Source organism: Coenobita brevimanus, chromosome 25, assembly GCF_032717465.1.
Source record: "Coenobita brevimanus isolate Jiangsu-jjx chromosome 25, ASM3271746v2, whole genome shotgun sequence".
Classification (NCBI taxonomy): Eukaryota; Metazoa; Arthropoda; class Malacostraca; order Decapoda; family Coenobitidae; genus Coenobita; species Coenobita brevimanus.
This window is the reverse complement of record NC_136978.1, coordinates 13,521,246-13,536,294: the sequence shown is the minus strand read 5'-3', so window position 1 is coordinate 13,536,294 and position 15,049 is coordinate 13,521,246. Positions and strand designations below refer to the sequence as shown.

At 41.9% G+C, this 15,049-nt stretch overlaps 1 protein-coding gene across 1 annotated transcript in view; it reads left to right on the top strand.

The window, feature by feature from the left end:
- LOC145393722 (uncharacterized) overlaps positions 1-15,049 on the top strand; it is an 848,279-nt gene that overhangs the window by 464,934 nt on the left and 368,296 nt on the right. Inside the window, exon 48 of the mRNA XM_080267765.1 lies at positions 7,166-7,351. Within this exon, the coding sequence (XP_080123891.1) occupies positions 7,166-7,351 (186 nt within the window). The remainder of the gene's footprint in view (positions 1-7,165; positions 7,352-15,049) is intronic.

The window sequence follows — 15,049 nt, the reverse complement described above, 5'->3', positions numbered from 1 at the left end:
GAGGACAGAGTATCAGAGCATAGTGGAAGAAAGATTGGGAAGGTATGAGCTAGAGCAGATGGAAGGGGTGGAAGACGTATGTAAGATATTCACGGAAGAGATAAGCGCAGCGTGTGAGGCGGTTTGTGGAGTGAGGAGGAGATGCAAGGGTGTGCAAGGGACAGCATGGTGGAATGATGAGGTGAAACGAGCTGTGGAACAAAAGAAGAAGGCATATGGTGAATGGTTGGCGAGTAGAGGTAGGGGAGAAGATGAGAGAGAGAAGAGAGAGGTATATGTGAGCAGGAGAAGGGAGGTTAAGAGACTGGTGAAGGAGAGTAAGAAGAAAGTGGATGAAGAGTTTGGGAGGAATCTGAGTGTGAAATGGAGGGAGAGTAAGAAATTGTTTTGGAAGGAGGTAAAGAAAGTAATGCAGTGTGAAAGGGGAAATAGTAGGGGAGTGAAAGATAGGAATAATAGATTGTTGGTGGAGAAGAGAGAGAAATTGAGGAGATGGAAGGAGCACTTTGAGGATTTGTTGAATGTAGAGAGTGAGAGCAGTGTGAGTATAAGTGGTTGGGGAATGGCTGGGAGAAGAAGAGATGAGAGGAGGGAGGAAGAGATCAGTAGGTCGGAAGTAGTGGAAGCGATGAAGAAGATTAAGCTGGGAAAGGCCCCAGGAATTGATGGAGTGTGTGGTGAAATGCTTAGGTATGGGGGTGAGATTGTTGTGGAGTGGATATGGAAGTTGTGTAGATTGGCTTGGGAAGAGGGAAGGGTTCCAGAGGACTGGAAATCAGGTATAATTGTTCCTCTTTACAAAGGAAAAGGGGAGAGAGAAGTATGTGGTAACCATAGGGGTATTTGCCTTCTTAGTGTGACTGGTAAAATATATGGTAGAATACTCATTGATAGGGTTAGGCATATGACAGAGGAGCTAGTTGGAGAAGAACAAGGGGGATTTAGGAAGGGAAAAGGGTGTGTAGATCAGATATTTGTTCTAAGATGTTTAGTGGAGAAGTATCTAGAGAAGGGAAGGAAAGTGTACGCTGCCTTCATGGACTTGGAGAAAGCTTATGACAGAATAGATAGGAAAGGTATGTGGAAGGTATTAAGAATATATGGAGTGGAGGGGAAATTGTTGAGTGCTGTGAAGAGTATGTACGAGGGAGCTAGGGCTACGGTGCGAGTGGATGGTGAGCTGAGTGAGTTCTTTGATCTCAATGTGGACTGAAACAGGGGTGTGTAATGTCTCCTTGGCTGTTTAATATATACAGTATATGGATGGGGTCGTAAAGGAGGTACAAGGTAGGGCAGTGGATGTGGGGGTGGCCTTAATGAATGAGGGTGAGATTTGGAAGCTTCCGGTGTTGCTGTTTGCTGATGATACAGTATTGTTGAGTGAAGATGAATGGGAGTTGCAAGGTTTGGTGAATGAATTTGGGACAGTGTGTAGGAGGAGGAAGCTGAAAGTTAATGTAAACAAAAGTAAAGTTATGGTGTTTGAGAGGAATGAAGTCACAGAGTGTGCAGTGAGGTTGGATGGTGAGGATATGGAGAATGTGAGTGCATTCAAGTACTTGGGTAGTGTGATGAGTAAGGATGGAACTTTGGGGGATGAAGTACGTGAAAGGGTACAGCAGGGAAGGAAGGTTGTTGGCACACTTAAAGCAGTGATGAGAAATAGGGAGGTGAGTATGGAAGTTAAGAAGTCACTGCATGATGGTATTGTGATCCCTACCCTGACGTATGGAAGCGAGGCGTGGACCTTGCAAGAGGGGAACAAGTCAAGAGTGAGAGCAGTGGAAATGAGTTACTTGAGAGGAGCATGTGGAGTGACATGGAGGGACAGGTTGACGAATGAAGAAGTGAAGGAACGTTGTGGGGTAGATGTGGATGTGGTTGAAAAGATTAGGAGAAATACACTGAGGTGGTTTGGACATGTGGAGAGGATGGAGAATGAAAGACTGACTAAGAGGGTGTATGTAGGTGAGGTGGAGGGAGGGAGAGGGAGGGGTAGACCGAGGATGAGGTGGAGGGATGGAGTTGAGAGGTATATGAGGGAGGGGGGGGTGAGTTGGGGGGAGGGGAGTCAAATGGTGGGTGACAGAGTGACTTGGAGGCGTTTTGTCTGCGGCCACCCTTGGCGGGATTAGGGCGTCGGGCTATAGATAGATAGATAGATAGATTTATTCATACTAAGTCAACAGTTCACTGAAAGATCGAACTCTTCAAAATGGTTTGATGGCAACTGTTCCAGAGCAACAGCCCAAAAGTCATTAGCATATAACTCTTACTTAAAATAAAAAACATCTGAATCACTCTCCCAATTTAAAATTGCTAGAAATCATGCAAAAGCTGTATTAAATCTATCTAAATCAAACTTTCTTCAAAAGCAAGCATCAAAACTACTTAACACAGTAGAATATTCTGGTCAGCTCTTAATTCTTTCAATAATAACTTTAACAAGTCATCTTCCATTCCTCCACTAAAATCTTCAGATGGCAACATTACAAATGACCCACGTGGGAAAGCAGATATCTTTGCCAGTACATTTGCCAGAAACTCTGCCATAGACGATACCAGCCAGAATGTCCCAGTACTAGAACTTGACTCTCCCGAAATTGCCCCACTTAAAATACAGAAAATCCATCCTAGACAATTTACCCACCAACAAAGCTCCAGGCCCAGATGGAATTCTGCCAATTATTTTGAAAAAGTGTTCCCCTGAACTTGCCTCTGTTCTTGCTAAATTATTCAGACTATGCATACGTACTTCTTTATTCTCAAATTCATGGAAAGAAGCCAATATTCACCCAATTCCGAGGAAAGGAAGTTCGTCTGACCCCTCTGATTACAGACCAACAGCTGTCACATCTTCTCTTGGTAAGGTATTTGAAAATTTAATTAATAAGCACATTGTTAAACATCTTGAATCCAACAACTTAGTTAGTGATAGACAATATGGTTTTTGCCACGAAAGATCCACCATTGACATACTCAATCTCCTAACTCATACCATCCATCAATCAATTGATCTACATGGAGAAACTCATGCAGTTGCTCTTGATATTTCTAAAGCTTTCGACAGAGTATGGCACCGTTCCCTGCTGTCCAAACTCCCTTGCTATGGACCAACATCATTTGTTCCTTTGATTTCTTCATATCTTAGTGACAGGAAAATAAGAGTAAAAGTAGATGATGTATATTCCAATTTCCACTCAATTAACGCTGGCTTACCGCAGGGATCAGTTCTGGCGCCAACCCTATTCCTGGTTCATATTAATGATCTCTTATCTGTCACCCACAATCCCATTCATTCATATGCAGATGACACAACACTACACCCATTTACAAAGTCCAATATCTGTACCTCTCAACTCAGTACAGCCATCTCCATAAATCAAGATCTGTCTACGATCAGTGAGTGGGGACAAAACAACCTTGTCACTTTTAATGCTAGTAAAACTAGATACACTGTATATAGTTTACTAATAGACAGATATTGCCAGATTCGTACATTGCCTTCAGTGCTACTAATATTCCCATCTCCAAAAGTCTTGAAATTCTTGGCATCTCACTTAACAGTGCCCTCAGCTTGACCTCTCATGTCAGATCACTTGCTAAAACTGCCTCAAAGAAACTTGGATTATTGTACGAGTCCGTAACTTCTTCACTGATTAGCAGTTAGCTATAATTTATAAGAGTCATGTGCGCTCTCAGCTTGAATATTGCTCACCCTTGTGGAATGGTTGTGGATAGATTGCATTAAAACAACTAGACAAAAGTCAGAACAAAGCTGTTAGAATCATTAACAACCCTGCCATTACAAATAAACTACCTCCCCTGCAAGTAAGAAGGAATGTTGCCTCCCTTGCATTATTTTACAGATATTTTTTTGGGAAATGCTCAGATGAAGTTGCGTCCATGGTGCCACCTCTCCATGCCTTCCCTTGTGCTACACGGGCATCTGGTAGCGCTTATGACTGGAATGTAACCCAGCCATATTGCAGAACTTCTGCCTATCAGAATTCTTTCATTCCCCGAACTGCATCTCTCTGGAACTCGCTTTCCCATAGTTGTTTCCCTCCAAATTTTAACCCACAGCTGTTCAAGTCTAACTGTTACAGATGTTTTATGAACAGAAGACACTAGTAATCTGGTGTATGGATTTTTTTTTTTTTTTTATTCATTTGTTTTTCTTTCCTCTGTTCTTTTAAAAAAAAAAAAAAAAAAAAAAAAAAAACTGTCAGCTTGCACCCATCCACAGCTACAATGGGTGCTTAGCACCTGTTTAGCAACAAACTCTTATCCCTTTTGAGTCCAACACTCTAATGCAAGAGTTAACTGTTACCCTTAGTCCTTCATTTATGCAACAGGTCAGCTCTGGAACTGTCTCTCTCTGTCTGTATTTCCTACTTTCTACGATCTCCAGTCTTTCAAATGCAGTGTTCCCAGGCATCTCGAAATGAACGGATCTTGAATTTGGCTCTCTGTTTTATTTTTTTATTTTTTTTTTTTTTTTATTTTTTTTTTTGAAGGAATGGTTAACGGGCTCCTGGCCATTGGTTCCTTCTTCCTTGCATTAAAAAAAAAAAAAAAAAAAATCCATCTATCTCTCCCTTCTTTCAGGAAACTGTATTGTGAAGTTCTCAGTTTATATACTCTTTTACCCAGAACTGATGTGTCCTTAACCTCCCTTTGATATCTAAATACCTACATCTGTCAACTTCAGGCACCTCAAAGGGGGGAACTTAAATCAAAAAGCATTTTTTTTTTTTTTTTTCTCTCCAGAATGCTGTAGATAAGGTGGTTGAAAAGTGTTAGTGTGTTTGAAAGTGGGAGGCATGATAGAGCAAAAGAAGGTAGACAGATATGTTAAAAAGCAAAAGAAGGTAGACAGATATGTTAAAATCATCATCATTATCATCTGGACCTCCTTTTCCACCCTAGGGCAGGGTGAGGAGTAGCAATGTCCAGACAGCCCAAATTTTGCCCAATCCAATGGGCCATGCTTCTATTCACTCATCATTCAGGACCCCGGAATCCTGGCTCTATCAGATTTGCCAAAAACATTCACCACGTTCTGTAGCTTCACATAAACATATCCGATAGAGTTAATAATTTATTCATACATCTTTTCATTGCGTAGATTCATAATTTTCCAATATTGATGATGAGCAAACTCATGATTTTCTCCTTTTTTTTTAATGTGCATTCCTCATTTTTGAAATGTGCTTTGTGGACTGTTTTAAGATTGTATGGACTTGATGGTAGGTTACTAAAAGGTGTGAAAAGTTTTTATGTAAATAAAAGAGTGTGTGTAAGAGTGGGATATGCTGTGAGTGATTGGTTTTCCGTGAGAGTGGGGCTGCGACAGGGATGTGTGATGTCGCCTTGGTTGTTTAATATTTATTTGGATGGTGTTGTTAGGGAGGTGAATGCAGGAGTTTTAAGTTGAGGTCTGAATCTGGTGAATGTTTATGGTGGAGAGTGGAATCTGAAGCAGCTGCTGTTTGCAGATGATAACTGCACTGGTGGCTGATTCAGAGGAGAGATTGCGTCAGTTGGTAGAGGAGTTTGGAAGGGTGTGTGAAAGGAGGAAATTGAAAGTAAATGAGAATAAGAGTAAAGTGATGAAGTGAACGAGGTTGGTAGATGGTAGGGGGATGAATATAGTTTTGAATAGTGAGTTGCTTGAGGAGGTAGAGTGTTTTAAATATTTAGGGTCACATGTTGCTGTGGATGGAATAATAGATGCAGAAGTGAAGTTTAGAATGAATGAAGTAGGTAAGGTACTGGGAGGAATGAAAAAAGTGTTTAGATGTCGTTCTCTTAGAATGGATGTAAAAAGAAGGCTGTATGAGGGTGTTGTGGTACCGACTGCGTTATATGGGGCTGAAACATGGAATATGGGTGTAGCAGAGAGGAAAAGTTTGAATGTAATAGAGATGAGGTGTCTGAGGAGTATGTGTGGAGTGATGCGTATGGATCGAGTGCGAAATGATGAAGTGCGAAGGAGAACTGGAGTTGTTCGGGAGATGGCTGGTAGAGTTGAGCAGAGGGTGTTGCGATGGTTTGGGCATATGGAGAGAATGGATAATGAGTGATTGGTGAAAAAGATAACTAGATCTGATGTGAGAGGTGTAAGGCTGAGAGGGAGACCACGAATAGGATGGATGGACAGTGTGAAAAGCGCTGGATGCGAGAGGGATGTCTGTTGAGCAAGGAAGAGTGGCTGTGCATGACAGAAATAAGTGGAGAAAAATTGTGAATGAATAAATGATGTTGCATCCCTGAGGGGATATTCTCCCGCATTTGGTCTGATCAACTAGTCAGGTCAGGTGCAGGTAAGGGAATGGGTCTATTATGATGTGGCAGGGGTAAACCAGCTCTGCTGTCGGGCCCTGCTGCGGATGTCACTGACTGCACTGCGCAGTTGACCCTTGTGCGGTGTGGTGAGGTGAGGATCTGTCCGTTCTCCCCTTTGGGGCTAAGATGCGAATGAATGTGTTCGAATGGATGAGTAATTGGGGAGTGTGTCGTCCTGTCTCGGCTACCTCCCTTTCCTTGGGGGAAGCAGCCTAGGTATATAGTATATACAGTAGATAGATAGATAGCAAAAGTAAACATCACAGATATCAGACCTGCAGAAGCAGGAGGGCAATTATGCTGTTGTATTAGGAATTATGCATCTTTTGCATTGTTGTATATGTTTTTGGACCTGCGCTTACCTACCTATAATGTATCCATATGTATGTATGTAGTATTGGTGTATTGGTATAATAATGTGTTTGTTGGACTTATAGTTATGTGATTAGTGATGTGTTGATACAGGTGTTCCTACTTATAATGTTAGATGTTAAAAGTATAATTTAAACAAGGTATGAAATTTGATGAGACTAAGGAACTAGCAAGTATATGTGAAGTGTATCTGCAAAGGAAACTACAAACAGACTCTGTGCAAATAGTTTGTTTTTTTGATGGAGAAACCAGGATTCCAAGGGCATACTGGTATTTGAATAATTGGCCCATTTCGCTGGGTATGCTGTTAATAATTCTCCCACTTTCGTACTGACTGATTCTTTGTTTCTGGATCTTGCCTTGCCCCATTCTTTGGTAGGACAAAAGGTCAGAAAAATGATTAGTATATGCCACAGAACCCCATCAAGTGTTTTTTTTACAGGGCAGATTTACTGGGAAAGAAATACAAGTTGAAGTGGAAGGTTCAATTGATGGAGTACCAGTGTGGATGAGGGTCGAGTATGAGGATGGGCAGCAGGTACAGTTGATGGCCAGCTACCGCTCCCCTGATCACTTTACATTGACCCTTACAACACATCTTAATGACTTCAGTTTTGGCTTCAGAAGGGTATGTTTGTGAAATGTATATCACATTTAATAGGTTCATTTTGACTTTGCTTGCCAGACACTTCTTCCTTTAATAGTCTTATAATAGGGCCTGTAAATGCCCGCATTGCCCAGAGGTAGTGGGGATCCTTTGTTTGGCTCTGTGGTAACGTGCGTGTGTGTGAAATGCGAGGGCCTGAGATTGAATCTCGGCCAGACCAGTGATTAATTTGTTAAAGTTTCATTTTGGCTATTGCATGGTGTCAGCAGTGGAATGTGAGGCGAGGCGTGGTTGGCAATATGATGTTGTTCCTTAATTAGGTGGCAGCATCCATGTCCTTACATTCCGGGAATGAGCTGTTTGATGTGGTCTGCAGCATCCCCATTGGTGGCCTCTGATGCTATGCTACCTTGTTTGTTCAAAACTCACCAAATTAATCACCATGGGGAGAAAAGAGGAGTGTAATGGGGTCTGTAAATGCCCATGTTGCCCAGAGGCAAAGTGGGGATCCTCTGCTTGGCTCAGTGGTAACATGCACGCTTGTGGCGTGTGAGGACCTGAGATTGAATCTCGGCCAGACCAGTGATTAATTTGTTAAAGCTTTATTTCAGTTATTACAATCTATGTTTTTTTTTTTTTTTTTCCCATGAAGGTATTTCCCTAACTTGAATACAGTCTTAAGCAGTAGCCAGAATAAAATATTTTAGGCATGACTAGTTTAGAGACAGCATTTTGTGCTCTCTTCTTTATATCTTCTGATGCCTTTATTCAGTTTTGGAGACTTTACACTGGAAGGGTTAGATGTAGCCTTCAGTAACTCCACTGCTAGAGGACTTTCCTTACCTGAATAACATCATTTTGTAGCAGCAGAACTAAAATAATCATTAGAGAGGGTGCTCAGAGAGCAAAGTTTGCCATATCCAACTTAAACAATGGCATGTTACCTTGATTTAAAATTGATCTTCATTTTTTCACTCATTCATTCATCATCCAATCCTACATTGCCCCATGAGGCGCGTAGGAGTCAGGACTAGGCAAGTTGGTCCTGACATTTAAGATGAGAGAGACCAGCCTCACTCATCCCCGAGTGGCATTACATGAGCAATAAACCCCAACCACTCCTTGGATATAAACTTTCACTGGCTCAGTCTGATTGGAGTGCTTTAATTACTCACTAAACCAGCAGCGCCAAACTTTGGTTATGTGGTTACCACCCAGCGTAGTAAATGGTCCTGATGTACGGGAAACCATTTGGCTTATCACTCAGTGTAGAGTCACTCACAGGCATAAGGAAGAGGAAAGAATGAAGGAAAGACAGAAGAGGAAGTGTAAAGTCACCTGTAGGCAGAAGGATGAGGAAAGAATGAAGGAAAGAAAGACAGAAGAGGATGGAACGAAAGAAGGATGGAGGAGAGGAAAGGGCAGACACCCAAGAGCAGCACTACATCGAGTGAGTGGATGGTGAGTGCTCCAACTTCACCAAATATAAATTGTTTCTTCCCATTCCCCCACACAGCATACAGTATGTGTCAGCTTTGATCCAGTGCAGGTCAGGCATTCTTGATGTATTGTCCACACCCTGAAGTTTGACTTTGCCATATGGCTTTGACCTTTGATTGATCTGTGGCAAATTGAATCACTTGTTCCCAGACCCATACACAATGCATGAAAAGGTTTTGATCCACACTGAATCAGACATTCATGAGATATTGTGTTAGCATGCATACATAGATCTATCTATCTATTGCCAGATGCCTCAATCCCATTCGGGTGGCCACAAACAAATCGCCCCCACGTCGCCCTGTCCCCTGCCATTTCACTGCCCTGCTCCCAACTCACACCCCCCTTTCTCATATACCTCTCCACCCCATCCCTCCATCTCATCCTTGGCCTCCCGCTCCCTCTTCCCCCCTCCACCTCACTCACATACACTCTCTTCGTCAGTCTTTCACTCTCCATCCTCTCCACATGGCCAAACCACCTCTGTGTATTCCTCCTAACGCTTCCTGTCACATCCACATCCACACCACAACGTTCCTTTATATCCTCATTTGTCAGCTAGTCTCTCCATGTGACTCCACAGGCTCCTCTTAAATAACTCATTTCCACTGCTCTCACTCTTGACTTGTGTCCTTCCAGCAACGTCCAAGCTTCACCTCCATACGTTAGAGTTGGTATCACAATACTGTCATGTAGTAACTTTTTCACTTCCATGCTCACGTCCTTACTTCTTATCACTGCTTTCAGGGAACCAGCAACCTTTCTTCCCTGCTGTACCCTTTCAAGCACTTCACCCTCCAAACCTCCATCCTTAGCCTACTCATCACACTACCCAAGTACTTAAACGTACTCACATTTTCCAATTCCTCACCATCCAACCTCGCTGTATTCACAGACTTCACCCCTCTCAAAGACCATCACTTTACTCTTCCCTACATTCACCTTTAGATTCCATTTCTAACACACACTCCCAAACTCATCCACCAAGCCTTGCAGCTCTCCTTCGTCTTCATTCAACAACACAGTATCATCTGCAAACAACAGTACAGGGAGTTTCCAAACACTATCCTCTCTCACCAGGGCCACTCCAACATCCGCTGCCCTACCTTGTACCTCTTTTATTACCCCATCCATGTACAGATTGAACAACCATGGAGACATGATACATCCCTGTTTCAACCCAACCTTTAAAGAGAAAAATTCACTCAGTTCACCATCCACACGCAGTGCAGCCTCAGCACCATCATACTACTCTTCACAGCATTCATCAACGTCCCATCTACTCCATATATTCTTAATACTTTCCACAATCCTTGTCTATCCACCCTGTCATATGCTTTCTCCAAATCCATGAAAACTGCATACAACTTCTTCCCTTCTCTAGAGACTTTTCCACTAAAGATCTAAGAATGAATATCTGATCTACACAACTTCTTCCCTTCCTAAAGCCTCCCTGTTCTTCTCCAACTAATTCCTCTGTTCTTTCTCTAACTTTGTCAATAAGTATCCTGCCATACACTGTTCCTATTATACTAAGAAGACAGATGCCCCTATGATTACCACACACTTCTTTTTCCCCTTTTCCTTTGTACAAGGGAATAATTATACCTGACTTCCAATCCTCCAGGACTCTACCTTCCTCCCAGGCCAATCTGCACATTTTCCACATCCATTCTATTACTGTCTTTCCCCCATACTTCAGCATTTCACCACACACTCCATCATTTCCTGGGGCCTTCCCCAATTTAACTTTCTTCATTGCTTCCACAACTTCTCTCCTACTGATTTCTTCATGTCTTCTCACCTCCCTCCTTCTCCCAGCCATTCCCCAGCCACTTATACTTGCATTACTTCCATCCTCTATGTTCAACAATTCCTTAAAGTGTTCTCTCCATCTGCTCACTTTTTCTCCCCTCTCCACTAGTAATCTACCATTTTTATCTTTCACTCCCCTGCTAATTTCACTTCCACCTTATCTTACTCTTTTCACCTCTTTCCAGAACATTTTCATACAGTCCCTCCGCTTTACACTCAAGTTCCTTCCAAATTCCTCATCCGCTCTCTTCTTACTCTCTCTTACTAATCTTTTCACCTCTCACATTTTACGTATAACTCTCTCTTCCGCCTCTCAACTTCTTCCACGCCCCTATCTCTCATCCATTCATTGTATGCTTTCTTCTTTTGTGCCACAGCCTGTATCACCTCTTCATTCCACCACGCTGTTCCTTGCATCCCCCTCCGTCTTCTCTTCATCCCACACACCACATTACATGCTGCACATATTTCTTCTGTAAATATCCTGCACACACCTTCCACGTCCCCCATCTGCCCCAATTCATATTTGCCCAATTGTTCCTCCACTTCTCTCTTACATTCTGCCTTTTTCTCATCCTCTTGTAATCTTTCCACTCTCCTTACAAATACTCCTTCTTCCCGTCCTTCCCTTCTTGTATTTCTCCATCCTAATTGGATCTTGATTCTGGCCACCACCAAGTAGTGGTCAGAAAGTCCACTCCCTCAACCTATATAAGCTCTTGCATCCATTACACATTTTCGCATCCTTTCATCCACACACACATAATCAATCATTGTCTTCCTTTCATTCAGTTCACCACCCACCCTTCTGATCACTCGCCATGTATACCTGTGGATCATTTTGTGCCTGAAGAGGGTATTGGCTATCACCAACCCCCTCCCAGCACAAATGTCCACTAACGCACTGCCATTCTCATCTATCTTAGCGGCCACACCCCACTCACCAACTATTCCATCCACCTTCACATTCCCTACTTTACCATTCTTATCACCGATCAAAAACAGACTCTCATTCCTTCCAAACTTTTCCATGCACACTTCCACATTTGTCCTGAACTCTTCTCTTACTCTGCTTGCACGATCTTGCATTGGCGCATACACACACACAATCACCCACATTTGTATTCCAACTTTCAGTCTCACCCACACAATCCTTGACCCAACTGATCCACACTCTCTTATGCTCTTTGTCCATCTTTTACTCACAACTTCACCTACTCCTTCCTTTGGCCACTCATTCACACCTACTCCTGCACATATACCCCATCCATACTCCCATTCTCTCACACTCTCACCTACCCATTTCGTTCCAGTTATTCCGCATACATCAGCTTTCGAAAGCAACCTCAGGCACCTGGACAATCTCTCTCTCTTTCACCTAATTTGAAAATAGACTTGATCACAATAGCAATGCCATCGGTGTCAGTAATGACTCACGTTGAAGGAAGTGGAAGTTTTCAAGAGAGATTTTGTATTAACCCATCCCATCCAGCAGATGTTCCTGCGAACCATTCCCATAGCCGGGCATTCCAGAGAGAAATTGTCAATTTTTAAACCTTCATATCTCAGTTAATACTTAACCAGATATAAAAACCCAGGTACCATAATACTTACCAATCCTTTGACTTAAAGTTGATTGCATCAGATGGTCCATGAAGTGCATGTGGGGAGAGTGAGTGAGTGGGGAATGGGTTAATTTTTTTTTTTTTTTTTTTTTCCGGTGTCCGTATGCATCTCAGAGGTTTGGTGACACAGCTAAGGCGTAGACTAGCCCTCCACAATAATAACACTTTGATAACACTTCCACAAGACCAAAATCCACCACAAACACTATTTACGTGAAAAATTTTCCATAATCGGTTGCCTTGGTGCTGGGAGGCTAGTAACCATAGCAACGACCTTCAGGCAGGCTGCCTGCTTGCCTCACCACCACCCTGCCTTACAGACAGACACACACACACTCGTGCTCTCTCTCTCTCTCTCTCTCTCTCTCTCTCTCTCTCTCTCTCTCTCTCTCTCTCTCTCTCACACACACACACACACACACACACACACACACACACACACACACACACACACACACACACACACATTGCTGAATTGCGACGAAAAGGGGACCAGCCTATTTGTGATTATGTTAATGAGTGTGTGAGTGGTGGTCCCATAGGCCAGAAGTTAAAAAGAACCGCGGCTTCGGTCATAAAAAGTACAAGATATAGTGGAAATAAAGTCTCCATATGGTTGCATCATGGTGGAAAGGGACGGTGCTTTGTTTACAACTGGCGAGAGGGATTTCATGGGCTTCTCCAAAGATGATGTGGGAAATGGAAGTACTAAGCTGAACCAAACAAGAGTAGCAGGAATAGAGAAAACAGCGGAGAGGAATGTCCAGGAGATAAAAAAGGTATGGGCAGTAATTAGAGAGTTACAGGAACGGACCATAGAGCAGGAAAACGAGATCAAAAGTCTATGGAATAAACTGGAAAAAGTTTGTACACTCAGTGATGAACAAGAAAAAGAAGTCACAGAATTAAAAGTGAGTAATGAATTTGCTTCTAATGAAATAAAACAGCTTAAGAGGGAGAATAAGAGGCTGGAAGAAGAAAGGGACAGGATGAAAAGCAAACTAGATGAGTATGAATCCAAATCAAGGATGCAAGATGCGGACGTTAAAGAAATCAAGGAGCAACATAAGGGGAGAAAGAAAATTCAGGAAGAAGGAAATATAAATTTGAAAGAGATTATAGAACAACAAAGCAAGGAAAAGGTGGAAAAGGAAATGCTTAGGGTACTGAGAAGTAGAGAATATTTAGTCAGGGATGTAGCAGATAAGAAAAAAATTGTAATAATTTCAAGAGTAAAAGAAAAACGTATGACAGTAAGATCAGAAAGGGAAAGAGAAGAACTGAGTAAGGTTAAAGAAATCATATAAGTAGTTATGGAGGGAAACACTGAAGCTCAAGAAGAGATTGAAGAAGTGTTTAGGTTCGGAAAGTACTGTACGAGGAAGGAGGGTCGAGGCCATTGAAAGTAAAGCTTAAGTCTCAGGCAACAGTAAATGAAATCATCAGTAGACCATGGTAATTATCAGACAAAATAGGGTTCAAAAATGTTTGGATAAGGAGAGATGCAAATGAGGAAGAAAGAGCTGAAATAAAGGAGTTAGTAAAGGAAGCAAAAGCAAAAAATGTACCGAGAATGGAGGAAGAGAAGACAGTGTTTTATTGGAGAGTTATGGATCAGTAATTGAGGAGGTGGTACTGCTGGAGAGAAGGAGAGAAGAGGGTATAAAACACATCAAAAATAATTTGAAGGTGGCATTACTAATGTTGATGGTTTAATATCAGCAAGGCTAGAAATCAACGATTTCTTGAGGGTACATGAACCTGATGTTATGTGCTTTGTAGAGACCAAATTAAGAGAAGATACTGATGTTCCTATAGGAGATGGTAAATACAAACTGTGGAGAAGAGACAGAAAAGAAAAAATGGGAGGAGTGATGATAGCAGTGAAGAACAACATAAATGTAGATACAGTACTGTGGAAATGGGAGAAGGCAGGGCTGAAGTGATAAATATGAAATTAGAAACTGAAGAGAATAGCAAGAGAGATATTGCGGTAGTGTATGTTCCTCCTAAGACAAGAGCATGGAATGATAATGGATGCCAGGAGATGTTGTCAGACATGGCTAGTTATTTTCAGAAAATGATTGAGAAAAGCAACAGTATAATTTAAATGTGTGACTTTAACTGTGAAAAGGTGAACTGGGAGGAATGGGACTCAGGAGGTAGTGAATATTCATGGGGCACTATATTATTAAATATAACAGTGAACAATGTGATGACGCAGTGGGTCAAAGAAGAGACACGGTTCCAAGGTGAGGACACACCAGCAAGATTAGACTTAATGTTTACCAAAGAACCTGATATAATAGAATCGTTGAAATATCTGTGTCCTATAGGAAAAAGTGATCAGGGAACGAGGGGCCAAGAGACGAGCTTCATAGGCAGGGAAGATACATCTTTGGGAAAGCAAATTTTACAGGATTGAGAGAATTTTTCAAAAATGCAGATTGGAGAAAATTCAGAGAAACAAGAGAGATACAGAGGAAGTGGGATATCTTCCTAGACCTCTATAATTTGGGAGTGGAAAAATTTGTTCCAAGAGTAAGGGGGAAAGAAACGGGAAAAAGGAATGGTTTAATAGAAGGCGTACGATAGCAAAAAAAGAGACAGACACGACATGGAACAACTGGAGAAAGAGAGGTAACAACAGAACAAAGGAAGAATATAAAAGAACTAGAAATGAATACACAAGAATACATAGCAAGGAAGAAAGGAATTTTGGAAAAGGTATAATAGACAAATGTAAGGTTGAACTCAAACTGTTTTATAGATTTGTCAG